The 20,167-nt window shown below is 44.5% G+C and overlaps 1 protein-coding gene and 1 long non-coding RNA gene across 5 annotated transcripts in view; one reads left to right on the forward strand and one right to left on the reverse strand.

Moving 5' to 3' along the window:
• LOC125983943 (uncharacterized) overlaps nt 1-20,167 on the forward strand; it is a 34,983-nt gene that overhangs the window by 2,210 nt on the left and 12,606 nt on the right. For 2 of the 4 annotated variants that reach the window (XR_011088369.1, XR_007486815.2), the window contains exons 3-4: nt 4,834-4,895; nt 6,586-6,669. This is a non-coding gene — a long non-coding RNA (uncharacterized lncRNA). Of the gene's footprint in view, nt 1-4,833; nt 4,896-6,585; nt 6,670-8,584; nt 9,498-20,167 lie in introns of those variants that run through there. The other 2 variants (XR_011088368.1, XR_007486814.2) reach the window with 2 other exon arrangements.
• Nucleotides 21-13,688, reverse strand: s1pr2 (sphingosine-1-phosphate receptor 2). The gene is made up of 2 exons (XM_049745581.1): nt 13,331-13,688; nt 21-3,444 (listed from the first exon to the last, which is right to left on the reverse strand). Exon 2 carries the CDS (start codon nt 3,351-3,353, stop codon nt 2,238-2,240), a length of 1,116 nt encoding a protein of 371 aa, XP_049601538.1. The 5' UTR covers nt 3,354-3,444; nt 13,331-13,688; the 3' UTR covers nt 21-2,237.

Raw genomic sequence — 20,167 nt, forward strand, 5'->3', positions numbered from 1 at the left:
AAAGTAAACAACACGACAACTTCCTTAATGTTTCATTTTATTAAAAAAAAGGAATGCAGTAAACAAAAACAATGTACCTACATTAGTGTTTCAGATTGTACCGAATGGACACAGGCAGCGTGCTACAGGACACAAACAAAAGGCTATTGCACACAAGACACATTTTCATACATAAACACACACGCATATAAACTGTACATACTTACATACATGTTCATATATTTATAGTCAGGCGACACGACAAGTGACACGACAGACGCCTAAAAAAAAAAAAAGACATCACTGAAGCTGCCAAAGTGCTTTTCACCATTTCTGCTGGTCTGTGTGAGTATGAATGATTGTGATTTATTTTTATTATTTGTAATAAAAATAACACACACAGGAAGAATGGGAGAATAATCCCGAACAACAGGAACCGGACAACACGGACAAACCAACACAACAGGACTTCCTGTTAGTTATCCGGAATGAGGATGATGTTGACCTCCTAGGTTTGGGTCTTTGAAACCAGATCTGGTCCCTCGGCTCGAGTTGCACACAAGACATACGGCGGACGAATGAAACCAGGATTTTCTTTTAAGACTTCACAGTGAGTCAGGATGAGCAGTAATACTGTCGACCACGGGACCCCTGCCCCGAAAAACCTCCTCCTCCTCCTCCTCTTCTTCTTCATGCATACATTCAGCCAAGTTGGATGGCGCAAACAGAAACGTTGCTAACAACACTGTCAGGGACAAATAACCAGTCAAAGCGAATCACTGGAGGAAATGTGCTTTCCCTCGAAGGATACATACACAAGATGAGAGTAAAAATAAACAACGGGAAAAATAGAAAGGAGGGTTAGTGATGGAAGCTGGAGTACATCATACACGTGTAATGAGCTACAATTCCATGCATTACAAAGAAGCAGATTATGGTTACTCAAATGGATTTTAAGTAGGAGTATATCGGGACTATATAGCCCTGCTTTGAGCCGTGCGTTGTGGAATGAGTTTTCAAAAAGGCTTAATATGTCCTGTATTCACCTCCTTGTTTGGGATACCTTGTTGTTGTTTTTTTTTTTTTTTTTTTTTTAAAGCAAACAGGACTTCATATAGTCAAGTACAATACAATGCAAAGGAATAGTAATCGTATGGCTCGTGTTACAATCATAACATCATCAAGATTCCTACTTTTGCATCCATGAATTCAGAGGAAATCCCAAAAAGGTCACGCACGTGACGACGTCGGAGTGTCAGGAGCTTGGCCTACACGCTACAAAGTGCAACGCTGAAAGCTTTGCGTTGAAGACGCGGCGAAAAATAACACAAATGCGCGTCTTTTTGGTTTTGGCTTCCGAGGCTGGATTTACACTGCAGTTGCTCAATTCCGATTGGAAGTACGTAGTCGTCGTTATGTACGGTTCAAGTGACTCATATCCTCAAAATGGCTGTGTTTATACTGAAAACATCTGCTGTCCCTAAATTGCACAGAGATAATGACACAAATATTAACAGAGGGCAGTGAACACAACATGGAACTAAACAATGATTTATAAATAACACAAATATTAAACATGAGGTTGACTCTCCACTTATTTTGAATTTAAATGGGAGTAAATGGAAATTCTATTAGCATGCTAAGAGCTAGCATGAACAGTTGTGTGTGTTTTTTTTTAACCTTTTAAACGACCAATATTTAAAACACACATAGTATAGCAATACATGTACACATTTAATATAACAATACTCACTGCCACATGTTCTTTATCCTCTGCCAAGAATGATTAATATTACAGCATGTTCAATTACGGTAATAGTAAAAGTGCTATTGTAATTTGTGTCTGTATGACTTTATTGCGTACATTTGAATTTTTATTTAATTCCTTATTTTTATAATGCAAGTTATTATTGAGTGCTATTTTCACTTATCAAGAAACACATAATTTTGTTTGTTTGTTTGGGGGGGTAGCCGGAACAGATTAACGGCAATTCTATTCATTTTAAGGGGAAATGATGATTTGAAATATGTGGTTATGGTCACTTGAGAGCCCAAAAAAAAAAATCTGAATTGCGTCACACCATGCAGTGTAAATCCAGCCTAGTATACATAAAAATGACTCCATGTGATTTCACAAGAGTACCCATGAAGAGTTTCACATTTGCCAAGCACCCCAATGTGGAGATCTTGCTGGTGTTCAAAAGTGGCCTCGCATCCCAACTCAGGCGATTGCATCCGCTTTCTTCTCTTGCCCGCCGTCACACGCAAGTGGTGCAGTTCTGCATGATGGGCGTGGTCTGGTGTTCGTGTTTGTATGTGCAGTGCTCCAACGAGCTGGAGCTCTTAAGCGGCACCAGGCAGCGCTCGGCGGGCCGCCCGCTCTGGAGGACCCCCCAGCAGCATAGCACGCGCAGGAACTCCTTGCGCATGTCCTTGCTGCGCAGCGTGTAGATGACCGGGTTGAGCGCCGAGTTGAGCGTGGCGAAGCCGAAGAAGATGTTGGCTTTGTGGAGGATGGGGCAGGACCGGATGTTGCATGAGGAATCCAGTAGAAGGATGGTGAAGGCAGGAAGCCAGCACATGATGAAGACACCGAGCACGATGGTGACCGTTTTCAAGAGGGAGTAGGTGGGGGAGTTTGGGGCTTCCTGGTGGCTGGAGCGTACGATTAAGTAGATCCTCACGTAGAGGATGACGATGGAGAGCAGGATGAGGCTGAATATGGTCACCACGAAGAGGATGTACTTCTTGGAGTAGAGCGGCAGCACGGCCGAACACTGCGGGAGGTTGTCGATGCAGTTCCACCCCATGATGGGGAGGCCGCCCAGGAGGATGGACGTCACCCAGCAGGCCCCGATGAGCAGGAACATGCGGCAGGTCTTGTTGGAGCCGTAGACTTTGACCTTGTTGATGGCGATATAGCGCTCGATGGCGATGGCCAGGAGGCTGAGGACCGACGCAGCCAGGGCGATGAACGCCGTGCCCTCCCGGATGAACCACTGCACGGGCACCAGGTCAAAGGTCCGCGAGCCCGACAGGAAAATATTGGCGATGTACGCCGAGCCGGCCAGGAGATCGGAGAAGGCCAGGTTGCCGATGAAGAAAAACATGGCCGTGTGGAACTTCTTGTTACGGCACACGGCGATGAGCACCAGGAGGTTCTCCAGGATGATGATGGTGCACAGGACCACGATGATGATGCTGGGGTCCGTCAGCAATTTCTGGTCTTCGTTACGCTTGTCTAGGTCCTCCATGGTCTTGTTCTTGGCGAACACGTAGTAGTAGGGGATCAGACTCCGGTTGTAGTACTGTGAGTATCTGCTCCTCATGGCGACGAGCTGGGACACCGCTGCCGCTTCACGGCAAAGATTCATTCACTTGGTAGGCTGTGCCGCTCGCCGGAAGGGGAAAGGAAGGGGGACGCCTGTCCCGCAGTCTCGTCTCAGGAGCTCTAACGTGGGTCACCTACGTACACAAAGAGAAGACAATTTTAGAAGTTGTTCTCCGGAACCACTCATCCCTCTCAGGTACGACGGCCCTACTGTAATGTGAAACCCGAGAGGTAAGCAGAGCTGCATGGAGGTTTCCTTGACATGCAAATTAGCTTCGGATAATGAAAAGTCAAGGATGCCACAAAATAATGCGCTTTGGCGCCACCTATTGAACTGGAATACCGAGACAGAATCACCGGTCATTTGCAATCGTTTCCTCATCAGGAATTTGGCACAGAGTGAACACTTTGTCTGTCTGGAGCTTCTTAACGCCCCCACACACACGAAGTTCTCCGCTGCTTTTTGCATCTTCGCCGTCGTCCTGTGGCTTGTAAGAAACCTTCAACGACACCTTGGGGGAACACATCTTATTTTGCGGGACAGTGCCTTCCTGTTGTCACATGTAGATCTCATTTTCAGGTAGATGATTTGAGTTCAAGACGGAGGGAAGAGGGTTGCCAGATGGACAAAGAGGACTCACTGAAGGACACATTCCACGAACGCCCGCTGTCAACACAAGGCACTGTTGTTGGATCCAAACCGTTCTCTCTCCAGCCTCCGCAGGCCTTGGAAGCTTCCTACTTGTCCATATTTGATTTTTTGCAAATACCCACTTAGCGTAGCTCGTTAGCATATCAATATTTACTAACCTGCGTGTTGGGATTCTGACTTTTAAACATCTCCCACGCACATGCGTTACTCAAATGTATGTCGGCGTCTCTTATGTCAACTTGACAAACAAGCATAATGGCGCGAAAGCCACGTAGGTGAACTTTGAACTCACATGCCATCATGTTTTACGATTAGAAGCAGTTTAAATATTCATGTGACTCCGGTAAAAGTTGAAAACTGTCAAGCGAGTCTTAAAAACTGGCTGGAAACAAAAGGGACAATCTAATTAGAGGAGGAGCTGGCAGCCTTAAAGCTGTCAGAAGTAATACAATCCATGTGCGCCGTTGCTCCGGAGGTAATTTAACGCTGATGCGTCTCACTGTTACTCGCTTGTGATAGCAAGAAGGAGCGAAAGCCACACATCGAGCATGCATGTGGAACGGCATCTGGACACAATGGCAGGAATCTGAATGACCGCACGCACACAAAGCCGCATATCTGCATATCCATACGGGACCCCTACTGAAAAGAAAAAAAAAAAAATTTCATGAATACACTGTGAAAAAAAATACCACCAACTATGATGCCTGAACAGTTTGCCAAAACCAAACTCATCTTACTTTAATTTTGAAAAAAAAACAGCACAAACTCGAACTGCCGCTAACAACCCAGGCTAAACTTGTCTCTCATTTTGTGCTGTGTAATCTCATTTTTGGTATCCTTCATTGACACCGATTTCTATTTTTGACAGTGCTTTGTCGGCATCTTTGGGTGGTCCAGAAAGATTCCAAACAGATGAGCTTTTTCAAATAGGTGAGCGATTAATCGGCCAGCTGATTGCATCGGTGGGTATTAGCTCTTTTAAAATTGACTGACTTTTGCTGTTTTTAAAAACACATCATAACATAAAATAAAGACAATGACACTTAAACACCTTCCTCAGCAAAAAAGAACTGTCCGATTTTTGTCAATTTTTCTGTCTATTGTAGGTCTAAGTAAAGCCGCCAAATGTTTTGCCACTAATTCATATATTTATTGAAGAAAAATGTTATATTCATTATATATTTTCAAAATGAATCGGCCAAATGTTTTGCTAGTAATTCATATATTTATTGAAGACAAATGTATTATATATTTTCGAAATTAATCAGCCAATTAATCAGTAACCAGAGTTTTATTCCGCCAAATATTGGCCTCGGAGTGGGCACGTGCGGGCAATTGCACAGGTGCTTTACAGCCTCGCCAGCAATAACCATCTTAGTGTTTCCTCAAGCCGAGCCGAGGAACAATAAAGTCGTTGAGCGCGGCGGCCAGACTTGACGGCCTTGGGCGCTCATAATGTCGCCGCTCACTTTTCTTTGAGGCTGATCATGCATCTGGAGGGCTGGCACCAATGGACTTAACAGCTGCGAGCGTCCAGCTTTGCAAATAGTCTAGTCAGTCGGCATCACTCTCTTAGCTCCGTTAATAGAAATAAACAAGAAAGCCCGAGACTGAGCACATGTGCCAGCTGCGGCGGCCAAATCACATTAGGTCTCATTCTTGCAGCCGGGATTGATTAAGTCGGCCGTGGCCGTCGGCTCCCAGCAACTATTAGGCTGCCGTGTGTGAAGGCGGTGCAGACCAGGGGTCTCCAACATGTGGCACGGGGGCCCATCTGCGGTCCACATGATATTGTCTGGCCCCCCTTGTCAGGTGGTGTTTTGTGTTATGGGCCATTTCTCAATTATATCATAATCGTGCGATATTTTTCTTTGTTTTTACGTACGCTTACGTAATGGTTTTAAACAGACTACATCGCAAGAGGGAATTCCTCCGTGATCTCCGGCAGGTCAGCACACGACCGATCTGGCATGCATTGCGGAGACAGCTCGCAGGTCCTCCTGTCACCAAGCTGCCGTCTTGACGTTACGGAGCGGGGAAACCTGATGCGCCGGTTTCTCCCCGCCCCTCTACCTGCCCCCCACCCCCTCCCCTCGTCTTGCATTCTCACTTTATTTTGACTGCAAAATTGTTTGTTTTGTTTGACGAATGCCACGAAATGGTCGGCCGTGCCGAAAGCTCACACAAAGACAAAATAACATGACAGGCTGTCTGGATTTGGGGAGGGGAAAAAAATAAAAGCTGACGAAAAGCGCCACGCCTGCAAACAGGCGGGCGTGTTAGGGCAAGGGACCGACAGATAAAAACAAAGCAGTCACCTGGCACTTATTATTACTGCACGCCATCGAGATTTTCAATATCATGCTGAAAACCGATGCTTCTCTCCCAACAGTCGAAGCTCTCCGGTGACAGCTGCACAAGAGCCACAAAGCTTTTTTTTTGTTTTAAAAAAAAAAAAAAAAAAAAACACCTTATCCAACACCTGATAAGCTCCAATTAGCACCACACCACCTGCTGCTACCTGTCGTAGTTCTAAACTCCCTCACTTTCTCCTCTTAGGTGCTTTGCACACCTTTCCTACAAAACAGGAACCCTGCCTAACCTTTGTTTTTCATTTCAGGAAAACCTTGATTGCACTACAGGATTTCAACTGTTTCGTGGCCGCGCAGACGTTTGTGGTTTGGAACCAACATCCTGTGACAAAGTAAGGCAAAGTTTTTCCTTGCACTAAAAGAAATGTCTTTGCTGCTCTCACAACTGTGTTTAAAAAAAACAAAAACATAATACAATTTTATTATTCAATATCAATGAAGTTCTGGCTCTAGAAAATATTCCACTGATTTATTATTTGGCAAAAATCACAACAAGGTTTCAAAACATCACACTTTGCTCTAATTGGACCGGGATGACATCGATCGGGCTTCTTTGAGCAACACCAAAACGCACGAACATCTTGAACTAAACAGGAAACGCTGGGATGGTCTGCTGGCACGTGGCCATGGCCTCCCTCTGACTCCACCCTGAGGCTTAATACGTGAGCTTTTCCACATCTGAGCCACACCACAATATTGATCCACGGTCAATACGCAGGGTTTAAAAGCAGGATGATGAGAATAACCCCCCCGAGGGGTGCAAACAGATCACAAACTCGCATCGCACTCCTGATTTTGTCTACTACTACCTGGAAATGAGATGAAAATAACTATCGAGGCTTACATCCGTTAGTTGCGACGGCACGTGAGCGGCTTATCTGCATTTTCTGATAACAACAAATTATATCAGTCATCAAGCTAGCGTGGCAAATGATCCTAAAATCATTTATTTCGATGAGATTCATCATGTCTTTGTAATAATATAAAAAGGTTCTTTTGTTCAGACAAAATAAAATAAAGAAAATCCATTACAATACTTTTTTTCTCTTTTAACACCATAATCAAAAAATGTAAGGCCTGATGGGGGCAAAGTTCGACGAAGAGTCAATTCAGATTCAGAGTCAGATTCTTTTGTTCAGACAAAATAAAATAAAAATTGCCTAAAATCCATTACAATCATTTTTTTTTATCTTTCAACACCATAATCAAAAAGTGTAAGGCCTGATGGGAGTAAGTTTGACCAAGAGTCAAACGTGGGCCGAGCACGTAGGACAATGACACTGCCGGGATTTGCTTTTTTAAGACATCTCACCGAGCGGCGCCTCAAAGAGGAAGTTTAAACGAGGAAGAGGAGAGGTGCCCGACCTGCAATAGCTCCCGCTCGGATGTTGTGAGGAACTCAGAAAAGCTTCGCGCAGCTTCAGAACATGACTAGACGAAGCAGATTTGAAAACGACAACCAAAGTTGAACGAGACATTTTTAGAATAACGTCAGCTCACTTTTTGTCATTGTCACCACTCCTTAAGTGTCAATCAAAAGCGAGCCAAAAAATATTTCTGGATTGAATGTATGCAGCAGGATATCAGTTACTGGGGTATCTTTACGTCACCAAAGCTTTGGATGACATTAACGAAAGAGCAAAACACTTCCTCTTTTACTGACACTTGAAACACCTTTTTTGTGGTTTCATTCTTAGTCTTCAACACCAAAACCTTCCATGGTCTTTGTTCCACACACAAAAAAAAAAACGTGATTTGTTAGAGACGCCCGTCTGGATATTCATGACGGGTGGGTGGGGGGTGAAAATGGGTGCCCTCAATTCATAGCGGGGGTCTCGTCTTTTAATTAGGGATTACCCTTTTCGCTTGTCAAATAGTCTGACAGTTTGGGCACAGTCTCTTCCGTGCGCGTCAATGCGGTTTAGGCGCTTTTGCCTTTCTCACTTACGTCCAAGCTCAGGAAGTTTGCCGTGCTTTTATTCACGGCAGATGTTTTTGCTGTGTGTTTCGACCAAGTTGAACCTCGTCTTAACTCTCAACCAAGATTTTTTTTTTTGATTCTACATGCAGCGGGCCTACGTGGAGTACAAAAAGGAAATGCGGTCAGGTCTTGCTGTGTTGATGAAACCACAAAAAATAAACCTTCAAGTTTCAGCTGCCTCGTATCTTCACAATGAGTTGAAATTAATGAATGCCTCGGCACCTTCTTTTTGGGACTCCATTGTCCCATTCTTCTCTAAAATCCAGACCTTGAACTCCACCCCTTCTCATGTTCACAAGTGATCTTTTCGTCACGGATCAGGGGAGGCGACGAGACGCTTTCCGCACCGTGACTGCAACCTCCACGCTTGTTCCATCTCATGAACTCTACAGACCCGGGGGGGGAGGAGTCATGCGTTGACAACAACGTGAAATGGAACATGATACCATCTAGTCAAGCCTCTACCGCCGCTGCCTAGCACCCGCTGATAAGATGCTGGACTGATGGAGGAACGTCCATCCATCCATCCTCACACTCAAGCAAAAGGACAAAGCGTCAAGACTCCCCCAAGCAAACAAGAATCCATTAAAATCCGGGAACACTGTTATGCAAGGGGGGGAAAAAAAACAACATGGTTGCCTAGGGAGGGAAACATGTACTGAAACAACCTCTTGGATATCTCTCTATGATGTCAACTCTCTTCTCATGAAGAACTACAATCTACTATGACAACAACATTAATCACATTGCTGCCTGCCAAAAGGACAGTTTGCATTTATTGCCCATATGAAATCACACAATATGGTCTGAAGACACACCTCTTGATCAAGTAATTAATCATGGGTTGGCTGAGATCTTCAGCCCTTGAGTCATCGTCCTGATAGACATTTTGGACCATTGTATGAAACAACTTTGTGGGAAAGTCTGGGAAAGGCCATTTTCACTTCCAGTATGTGTGTACTAAAGCCAAAAGGACATTTGCAGGAGGTTTGGGACAGAACTAAATTATTCCGGCTAGTTTTAACAATTTCGGATGACAGAAACGTCTACGTTCTGAAATTTTTGGGAATAAATGGTAACGGTAACAATATATTTTTTGTCAATATTTTCTAATGGATGAGCTATTTTGACTTGGATCATATTAAAGAATCTAGCCAGTCTGTTTGGCCTCAACCGTGACCCCGGCTCGTATTAACTTAAATCCTTCATGTTTAAAAACCTGGAAAGCGGATAAAGGATAATAGCTGCTTCTCAACAAAAGAGGCTAAAGTGGCATTGTAATAATTGCGCATGACATCCTTCGAGCTCTCAGCCCCAACCGGCTGGACAATTCCAAATCTAAGAAAAAGATGCTTGGCTTACTGCTGGATTGGAGGTAACCCCGTTGAGTTTTGCAGCTGCACAAACAAAGCTGATTGGATAACAAAGACTCCCAAGTGAGAAGAAGAACAAGAAGGTCTTTTCAGACCCAGCATCCTCACGTCTACCTTTCCCGTTCACACTGATCCAGCAGTCAGAAAAACCAAGATGTAACCACACTGATTAATCTCTTGCCATCCACTTTATAAATCACTCAGCGTAACCTCAAGTGAAAGCTGCAAAGTGCTGTCAATCCTGTCCGAAACCGCAACCAGAACCAGAAACCTGACATTCAAAAACCCGTGCGCAGTAAAAAGCTGGACAGATACTCTGTAATTCGAAACGTCACACTGCCAGAGCAGATTGAGTCCTCGCTATGTCGCTGTAAAAGTCTAGTTACTGAAAAATCGACATTCTGGAACCTCTTGGAACCAATCAGAAGCTATCTGGAGAAAGGTGGAATAACAAGGAACGTTAGAATCATACACGCCTACTGCTTTGCCAAGTTCGGTTATTTTTGTATACCATAAAGCATAAAATCTGCACACGTAAGGAGATGGCGGTAACGTCATACAAAGGATAGAGGCCAATAAAAACGGCGGTTTCCCCCGTCTACACACAAACGCTGACAACAGTTTTTGGAAAGTCTTCACGCTGCTTCTCACTGACCTCAAACAAAAAAGTGGATGAAAGGACCGAAACGGGTTTTAAAAATAGTCGCCGCTGTGCGGACTAGGCGTAAAATCCCTGGCCTCACATGTTTTGGGTTTGACTTCTGGAATTAAATCCGACAGGAGCCTGAAGATACCCTAGCATGCCGCTACAAGAATCCACGCCTGGTCACGGTGTGTTGAAAAAGGGGAAAGGCCACCGCTGGCGGGTTCTCCCATAGTTTGTTCAAGTCCCTCAAGTGGAAAAAGGAATGAAACATGAGTTAATGGATTTCTCATTGACTGAGACATCTCCGGACTCCAGAGGAGCCTGTGTCTCGAAGAGAACCACAGCTGAGTGGCTTAGAAACAACAAATCACAAGGCGCCGTATAATTCTCAGATGGGCGACACTCCCTGATCTTGGCTGAGAATCAGAAAGCAACATGGTGTTGTGTTGTGACTTGTGAGAAGACATATCTTCATCTGCCACACCCTATAAAAGGGTTTTTCTGTGATCGGGTCAGAATCGTCAGAAGTCTCGAAACAGCTTGACTGTCTGCTGCGATGACTCTTCTTCTTTTCCGCCGTCACGTCGGGGACAGTGGTTTCACTTAACCAGCTTGATGCCTCTGGCAACGTAGTCCTCAGATCTGTTGTTAGCCCTCCGATCACGTCGCATCAAGTGGTGTGCGTCTACAACAAAAGACGAGTCACCCGCCCAACGGAAAAGCCGCCTCACTGCGTCCTGTTAGCGGACCGCTCCCACTCCTCGACTGAAACCCGAGCGTCCTACGAGAGAAGGGGGGTCGACACCACCCGCCTGACTCTCCCCCCCAGTGACCGCCAGTTCCAGAAAAGTCCCTCGCAAATCCAGTTCCCACCCCTCAATTGTCATTTATTTATCCGCGCATACACTTCGACATCCGTTTATTTGTTTGACAGATCTATGTGACGCCAATTCTCATGCTAATCCCTTTCTCCGGTTACACATGAAATACAGGCAACTCAAACATGCGGGCCTGCGCTACTCTTATATTGATTACTACTTCTGGCATGTGCTCTCAGATGAAAGAAAAATATTCTACTGTGTGCCCTATATTGACTATTTTTATAGCTTTCACTTTGACCTTTGCAGACTAGACCTGAACTGAACTTTGGGTTCAAACTCTTCAGGGGGACAATTGAATTTCATAGTCAGTCTTACAGAGCACAGTAGATTGAACCGGGATTGTACCATCCTGGAAATAGAATACAAAACATGTGGTCCAGTAATTGGCCCTAAGGATTATATGGACTGGGGTGTTCCCCAAGAGTTCTTGTATCATTGTCTTTCACAGCTGGGAAATGCATTCTGTGCCTTTTTGACCCAAGATGGGTTCCAACTTTTGGAGTCCCTATATGGAGTATATGGTATCAAGAGTTTGTCACTGGGATATTACTCAAATATGTTTTGTAATTTTAACTGCTTGAGAAGATCTCTGCACCTTTTGGGTTCTGGACCAGATACTGGTCATCCTACGGTGCTGATTCAAGAATTTGAATCATTTCCTTTCACAGTTTAGCACGAGATCAGAGTCTTTTGGAACTAAAACCTGATACAAAATCTGGACTCTCTTATAGGGAGATTCAGTTTCAAAGGCCCCTTTTATATCTCAGTGGGTTCTCCTGAAGTTATTGCTTTTGTTCCCTTCCTGTTCACATTTTGAACTTTATTTGATCCTTTCAGAATCAAATTTGTAGTTCCAATAATCACCATTTGTGTAGAATAGATTCTATCTAAAGACAGAAATTCTTCCAGTTCTGGCAACCCACATCTGTTCAATAACATTGCGAGATCAATCACAGAAGGGACAAAGGAAACCAAAACAGGCTCTGTGAGGATGCAAAGTGTTTGTTCTGGTTCAATGAGCCGTGCAATGACACAAAACCAAAATGCAGATGGACCATTGGCGTGTGGACTCCGCTCGGTCGCTGGTATGCTGGGATTGCCCAAGATGGGCCATCCAAAACAAACCAAGCAACTCCAGCGTGACACTTCCATCAATGAAACTGCCGACGGAGCCTTCGACACTTGATAAGCCCTCACCCGCCGCCGCTGAGCGTGTTTCCTCCTCACCCACTCGTGCCGTGATGTTATCTGGGTTTGTCTTATTCGACCTGCAACACCACATTTGGTTTCTTTGCTCAAGTCTTGCCTTCAGATCATTGCCACACTTGCCCTTGCCTTTCCTACCACAGCAAAGCAAATGATGGATCAGCGCTTTTTTATCTGAGCAATAAACATTATTTCCTCCGCCTTATCATCTTATCTCAGTGATTTGGCACTTCTCGCCAAAGCGCTGCCGACACCTCCAGGGCTGCTTTTAGCCTTCGGAAACAATCCCTTCCACCGGTTCAAGCTTTTTTTAGTGCAATGCCTTTTTAAGAAAGTAGTGATAGTCTTTGTGTGTGCTTTCCACATCAGGAGTGTGTTAAGTCTGCTATTGTTTGAGCTGTGAGGTGCTTTTCTCTGGGGAGGACATCTCTGACCTAAGAGATTTAGTCAGAACATGAGGGGGGGGGGGTTATGGTCCTGGTGATAATGGAGGCTTTTGTCTTATTAATACATCCTTTCAATACAATGCCTTCTTTAGAGTGACGGATGAACAAGCCTCAACAACATTGGAGGGGTCATAGCAGTAGGGGGGGGGGGCACAGCAGGCTGCGCAACGGCTTTGAGGGAGCCCCTCCCCTCCCCTTTATACTCACCCACCCATATACGCACATGCACAAGACAGCAAATGATGCCTTGAGCCCACTGTACGCCCATCGGCATCAATTTAATGTTTAACGACACCGTGTTAGGCATTAAACACGCACGCGGAGGGACAAAAGACGCGCATTTGCAGTGGTTGCCACATCTGCGCTTCGAGTTTCTCTTTAGCGCCAAACTTTGGGGGGAAAAACGTCTCTTTGTTAGGAGTTTATGTCGAGTGTCATTCTTAAATGTTCGCAAACTTACCCCATGAGAGAGAAAAGATGACTTTGGTCCCCCCAGTGACGCTCACATGTAGTCATCAACTCGCAGAGCAAAAAATAAAAGCAACCAAAAGTTCAGCTCTCCTGCTCCGATCCAGCGGATGACAATCACGATCGTTTTGGTGCCAAGACGCGCCGTTTGGTCCGTGCTGGTAGACGATCCATAGCGGACCCAAATTAGGCGGACTCCGGTACAAGTCCAATTAACTGTCGGGGGAGCGATGCAGACTTCCAAAAAGCGTCCCGCAGCCGGATCCTGCAGTGCGTCTGCCGCTGCACGAGCATTCGTCCTCCTCCTGCTGCTGACTGAACACACACACACACACGCAATCACACACTGACACAAGCACGAGCGCACACTCCAGAGGCGGGGAGGCGCGCGTATGACGACATCGCCTCGCACGCACACACAAACACACTTGAGTCTGCTCCCATCGTGTTATAATAATGTGATGTCCACAACCATGTCAGTAGCAATATTAAAAAGTAAAAGAGTAACTCAAATTTTGAGATAATTATGATTTTGTTAATAATATACTTGAATGGAGCAAATTTGAAGTTTGAGGGTAAGTCTGGAATCACCGGTTCATACCAGGCCCACTGATTTTTATTTGATTTTCCATAAAATAGATCTTAATTCCAACAGACTAATGATTCAAAATTATCAGTCCAATGTACTTTATTTTTCTGTTCCATAGTTTTTGGTGTAATTTAAGTAACCACTTAAATAAATCATAGAATGGCACCTCAGCCAAGACAAAATAATCCTAAACACTCCCTCCATTTTTGACTGTAAGATTGCGTAAAGGATTCCGTTGTAGGCCTCTAACTAACAAACAAATAAACGCAGCAGAAGTCGAACCTCCTTGGCGGAGGTAATGTGTTTTACAGCCTATTTTTGGGGCCGTTTCCCCGGATCGGAGCGTAGCACAAATCAAGTCCAGATGTTCCACCTCCTCACTTCCTCTCCCCCCTCCGATGAAGATCCCAGCGTGCGCCGAGTCCTCGCTTTTCCCAACTAATCTCGCTTCCTCTGCAAGCATCAGGCCTTGTTGCACTTGTAAACGGTGACCCCAAGGCGGTCATTCACATGTCAATTCAGCCTGATCAAACATGATGAACGTGAGTATCTGACCCCTGTGAGGCTGCGCTACGTTTTCCATGAAGCCTCCGGGGCTTGTCAGTCATCATCATTCACCGGGGCAGGTGCTCCTTGCTTTTGGAGCTAATAACGTCTTCATAGTGATTACTGAGTAAGTCATCTCTAGCGGGTGTGATGTCATGTCTGAGGTGTATCAAAGTCATACGTTTTTATCATGCTCATAAGTGGACTTTTGTCTTCTTGTTGCCACCCATCTTATTGAGGGCTCATTAATTTTTTTTTAGACTTTGGGCTCAACTTATAGTAGCCTCCTAACTATGCGTCATTGTATAGCATTAGCTTCTCATTTGCATTAGACAGGACCACACCCCTAAAACAGGCTAATTTCAGCAAATAAAAAAATGGGGGTGGAGAGTGTGCTATAATTCTTAATTTTGAGGGATTTGGACAATAAAAGTGTTGGGGAAAACATTTAATGTTGCAGATGAGTGCACACAAGAGCTAATCGAAAATTAGACAATAATACTTAAGTAATACAAATATTAAATATTATATAGTGTTTAGTTGACCAAGTCCATGTCATATCTACTAGTGACACTTGACTTTTCCAGTACCTTTTGTTTTGTGAAACAAGTGCAAGTCGTTATTTTAGAGCGTAATAATAATCACTTGGGTGGACCCCCTGTGATTATCTGTCTTCCCTCCGAGACAGGCGGTTTTGCTCATACCTGGCTGAGTGACATCAGAGCACTAACAAAGGGGCCTATAGCTCACAGCATCCACCTGTGGCGAGAGTTCACCAGTGGAAACAAATAAAAGCAGACAAACCTACGCTGATGCATTTCAGTTAGTCCTTTGACTCACGTCGTGTCTGCCCGTGTTTGACTCTGGGGAAGAACGGCAACGAGATTGTGCAACACACACTCCCAGCCGCCCCCGCAGCAGCTGGTATGTGGAAAGTAGTCAGGCTGCAGAGAAACTTTTTTTTTTTTTTTTTTTAGGGCTGTTTTTTCACACGTTTTGTACGGCGGGATGTGTTGTAGACGGCACTTTACGTCTTTTTACGACGGGACACTCTCAAGAGTTTGTCCGCTGAAGCTGCATGCTGCGGCGCTTTTAGTTTAAGGGAGGGGGCACGAGCCCTGACCTCACTTCCTGTCGGGGCTCCTCACAGGCATTCCATTGTCTGTGAGAATGTGCATGGGCTCGAGGGACTCTGCACATCTGGCAGCTGTTATTAGCAGCCTCCTACAGCCACCAAGCCAGCACGAGTCAACCCCGCCACGAGAGAAGAGGGTGGACCTGCGTCTCGGATATGCTAATGTTTCACAAGCGTGCGTTTCACAAGACAGGAAGATCAGTTTATTTCACTTGTGACTGCAAGGACTGAACTCGAGAATTGCAACAAACAGTCGTTTGGCTAACGATCTTGCCGTCAGTCAGTCAATTAGCATAGCCAGTTAGCTTAGCATCATCTTGAGCGTAGTTTACTCACTTAGTTACTTCTCCATGATAACCTTTCTAGAATAATCGGGCCTTTACTGACATTGATTACTATGGTTGAAAAAATTGGGTTTTTTGAATCAGTTAGCTTAGCATTACCTGGCTAGCATTTCTCAATCATTTAGCAGTCAAACAATTTGGAATTTGACCTAAAATTTCAAGCAAGGTATGGGCTAACACTTACATGGCCTCTTTTGGTATAGGACACGAGTGGGCAAACATTTGAATTTTTCATTTTTTGACCCACATTTTCCTAAATCTTGCAAAATCGTTTCAAGGGAGTTGATGAATACACTTGGGCAACAACGTGGCTCAAGATTATCGATGAGTCAGCGACAACACCTGGAGCCCTCCGCAGGTTATTCAACATGAGTGTTTCGGGAGGGGTGATGGATATTCCCCATGTAGCGTAACTAATCCTTTCACTCTGGACATTTAAAGAATAATTTGGCCCATAAACACATTTCATCATCTGGCTCCAGGAAGTCAGCTGGGGCCTTAAGGCATCAGTCATGGGATGCATCTCAGCAAAACATAACGGTTATTACCAGAGGCACATGATTTAGTTCTTCAACTTCCCTGCCGAAATGCCATAATGACCTACATTTAACTGATTATGTCGTAAAGCTGTAAAATTCACTTATGGCCGCTCATGTGAGCAACCACAAGTTGGAGGCGGGGCCTGTCACTAACTTGTTTCTTTAGTGCAACAACTGATATAACAACTGGTTAGTGTGTGTGTGTGATTTGGGTGGAAAAAAAAAAAAAAAGATGCGTATCGCAAAAGCCCCGCAACAATTTGTTGTGGCTTGGAGTCAGGCTGGCTCATGTCTATCTGCACTCCTAACAGCGAGCGAAGAGTTGCCTATGCCTCATGTTTCCGTTGTTCACAGTTCTTTTTTAGAAGACTTTGCAGCGTTGACTTTGCACTTATCTTTTCACCATCTTTCTTACTGTCTCACTCTCTGGCACAAAAGAACTCAACTGTTTACTGTGCACAGGAGAAGTCTGAGCCTGTTTTGAAATGACAGAGCTTGACACAAATTACGTAAAGTACGTCTCGCCTTAAATGTGCAAGACAGAAAATACTATCTAACAAATTAATGACCACTGAAAAGGGGAAATGTGTGTGTTTTTTTTTTTTAATCTCCCATTGTTTTCCCCTCTTTTCACTTCTGCCTTTCTCACTGTCATGCGGAAGCTCTCATGGCAAACAATGAGGCGCTCTAATGTGATGCAATCCGTTTTTGCTTACACTATTTTTAGACGGACACTGTTATGAGTTCTTCAGAATATAAACAAATAATTAAAATGAGCATTTTACATTATAAATCGCTTAATGTAAACCGCCCTTTCAATATGTTGCTTTTGCAAACCATATGACCCCCCCCCCCCACGTAGGAAAATCCTGCTTGGGTATTGGATGTCGGATGTGTTTATTGTATTGTGCTCCACTAAGGCAAAGGAGGGGGAGAGTAAAGTAGACCACATAGTTTGAAGGGGGGGGTCATGACTTTTGCAGCTTCCTACAGATTAGGCAGTGTTTACAAGAAGTAGATTTAGCAAAACACGTTCAAATCTACACTTCGTAAATCTACACTTTCGAAAGTCTGAAACGTTATTATCGTCATGGTGACACTGTGTTTGCAGCGCTAGTCGTTGGAAAAAGCGCCTGGCAGCCCTGCGGTCGAAAAGTCATTAGGTGGTCGGGGAGTTTGTCTTTATTTCTTTTAAAGAGGTGTAGAAGCACTACAAAGGCTTCAGTGTCGTGACACGCAATCGCACACATGCGAGTGGCTCGGCATTTAATCTTTTCGGGCATCACCATGTGGCTCCCATCAAGCGGCCAGAAAGCCGAGCTTGACGTTTGTGACGCTAAATCACAGAGGAAGTTCAAAAGGTGAGTCATCACTTTGCGTCAAGCATCGCAGGACCTTCAAACGTTAAAACGTTTCATGGTCTTCGAGAAAATTAGCCTGAAAGGAAAAAAAAAACCAGACGAAAGGTAATGATGGTACGAGAAAACAGAATGGATGACGTGCGTAAGGAAGTGAAGTCGCTCGGCAGAGGGTAAAATAAGCTTTTGGGTAAACAGGTCAAGCGTGCGCCCGATGGAATCTGGCCTGGAGAGGTCGGCATGCCGCCCGCCCGGGGGACTTTGTCCGCGTTGATCTTTGTGTATTTTTCCTAGAGGCACGGCGCTCACTATTTGTTTAAAATCCAGCCAACAAAAGGCAGTTTGTGCAAACACGTGCGTCAAAGGTGCACATTTCTTCTCTTACGTTGGCTTCCACTTGGCTGGCGGGGAGTAGTGTGTGTGGGGGGGGTCAATGTTGTGAGGGGGGGGGGGTCATCAGATAAGAAGGATCAGGGTCAGGCCATTACTTTAATCCAAGGTGTATGCGCTTGTGTGTTTCTTTTGTTAGCTGGTCAGGAATCCTCGCCGCTGCCTCGCACTCCGACCACAAGGTACACACAGACATGCGCTTTGTGGTCAAAGTGGTCAAATGTAGCACTGAAATAGACAAAAGGAGGGATGACAAGAGAACAGCCGGAGGCCGAAAACTCACACTAGCCCGATATAGCCTGGAGCACAACCAAGACTGGAAGTGACAGACAGACAGACAGTTGTATTGAGAGAAAAAAAATCGATATTCGCCGTTAGTGTAACGATTATTTATTGCGACAAAGAGAACAACCTTTTTTTGCAAGTTTTTTTCCCTCACCTGTAATAGATAAATAGATGGATAGAGGAAACAAAACTCCGAGATGTTAGCTAATACTTTACTGTAAGTTGACGCAATTGTAAAAGTAAAACTAATAAACAGGAAGTGAGTGTTGGAAGGAAACACGAGGTGACTTGAGGGGGGAAATATGGATTTGAAATGGAGGAGTTAAAATGGATCAATCCAGGAGGCAGATGGTGAATGGTGCAAGCTGATATATGGCACATGATGGGGATAACATCCTCCTCGCTCCTGCTTGGAAACTCTTTCCTGCCTGGGAATCGTTCAGCAGACAAGCTGAGTGCTGTTCCTTCTGCAATTGTTCCAACGCAAACCTGTTGTAAACTTCAACTTTTGATACTTTTTACTGCACGGCGTCCATTTTGTGCCAAACCGAAACTCGGCTTCCCTTCTCTCATACTTAAACCTTTTAAATAAGCCCCTGACAATTTTTTTTTTTTTACTTTGAAGGTGTAAATTAAATACGTAAATAACATTTTAAAATAAATTAAAATGAAATAAAAAATAGAGGGAATTAGTATAAGTACTAGATGTTACATGATGCTAGTCCAGCTAAGGTTGCATATAAACCAGAGTGCGGTTGACCGTCCCCGCCCATGCGGTCGAACTTAACACACGGCCCGGGAAACGACGCTTTGATCCGCATGCTCCACGCATTTTTCCCATCACCGTCTCAAATCCCCTGCTGGACTTTTTTTTTTTTTTTTTTTTATTGGCTGCAGCTGGAACACCTCTTGCTCCCTCGCTCCGACTCGCTCCCATTCCTGCTCACCTCTGTTTGACTGAACCTGAAGTAATTATATGCAAGCACAGCAGCGAGTTGAATATTATACACGTTGTCTTTTCTCTCCTAAATGAGCTTTTGAAGCGAATTTACTTTCCTGCAGCTGTGATAAATCTGTTCCTTTTCCCGTGACCCTTGACCTCTCCACCAGTGATAAGGCCTCGCGCTGAACCTGACCAGCCGCACGGCTCTTGATAATTTAGACAACCTTGTTCAAATTTAAATTTTGGTGACTTTGAAATCGCTCTCGCTTGCGTGAGGTAGTAGGCAAAGAAGAGTGAGGGGAGTTTACCGTAATTTCCGGACTATAAGCCGCACTGGACTATAAGCCGCACCAGCTAAAATTCAGGGATATTTTAGTTTTTTTCTTACATAAGCCGCACCGGACTATAAGCCGCACGTGCACATGAGTTTTTTACAAAGAAAGACAGTACACAGAAAGCCGTAAAAATCCATAAACACGCCGTGCCGCCATTTAAGCCTCAGGGTTCAAAGTAACCTTCTGAATAAAATGCATTAAAAGTTCACATTCATTACAACTTGTTTTTGGTGAGCAAAATTTCAGAAGAATTGAATTTAAATGCTGATTGATTGGGTTTTAATACAATGCAGATGGTCCAAACAGCGCCACTCTGAGTCACATGGCAGAGTAAGAGAAAGGGTTTACAGCCCTTTGACGCAGGT

Source organism: Syngnathus scovelli, chromosome 16 (genome assembly GCF_024217435.2).
Source record: "Syngnathus scovelli strain Florida chromosome 16, RoL_Ssco_1.2, whole genome shotgun sequence".
In the NCBI taxonomy this organism is placed as follows: Eukaryota; Metazoa; Chordata; class Actinopteri; order Syngnathiformes; family Syngnathidae; genus Syngnathus; species Syngnathus scovelli.

Coding starts and splice junctions, on each gene's coding strand:
- s1pr2 (XM_049745581.1), bottom strand. CDS start 3,353: ATGAATCTTTGCCGTGAAGCGGCAGCGGTGTCCCAGCTCGTCGCCATG.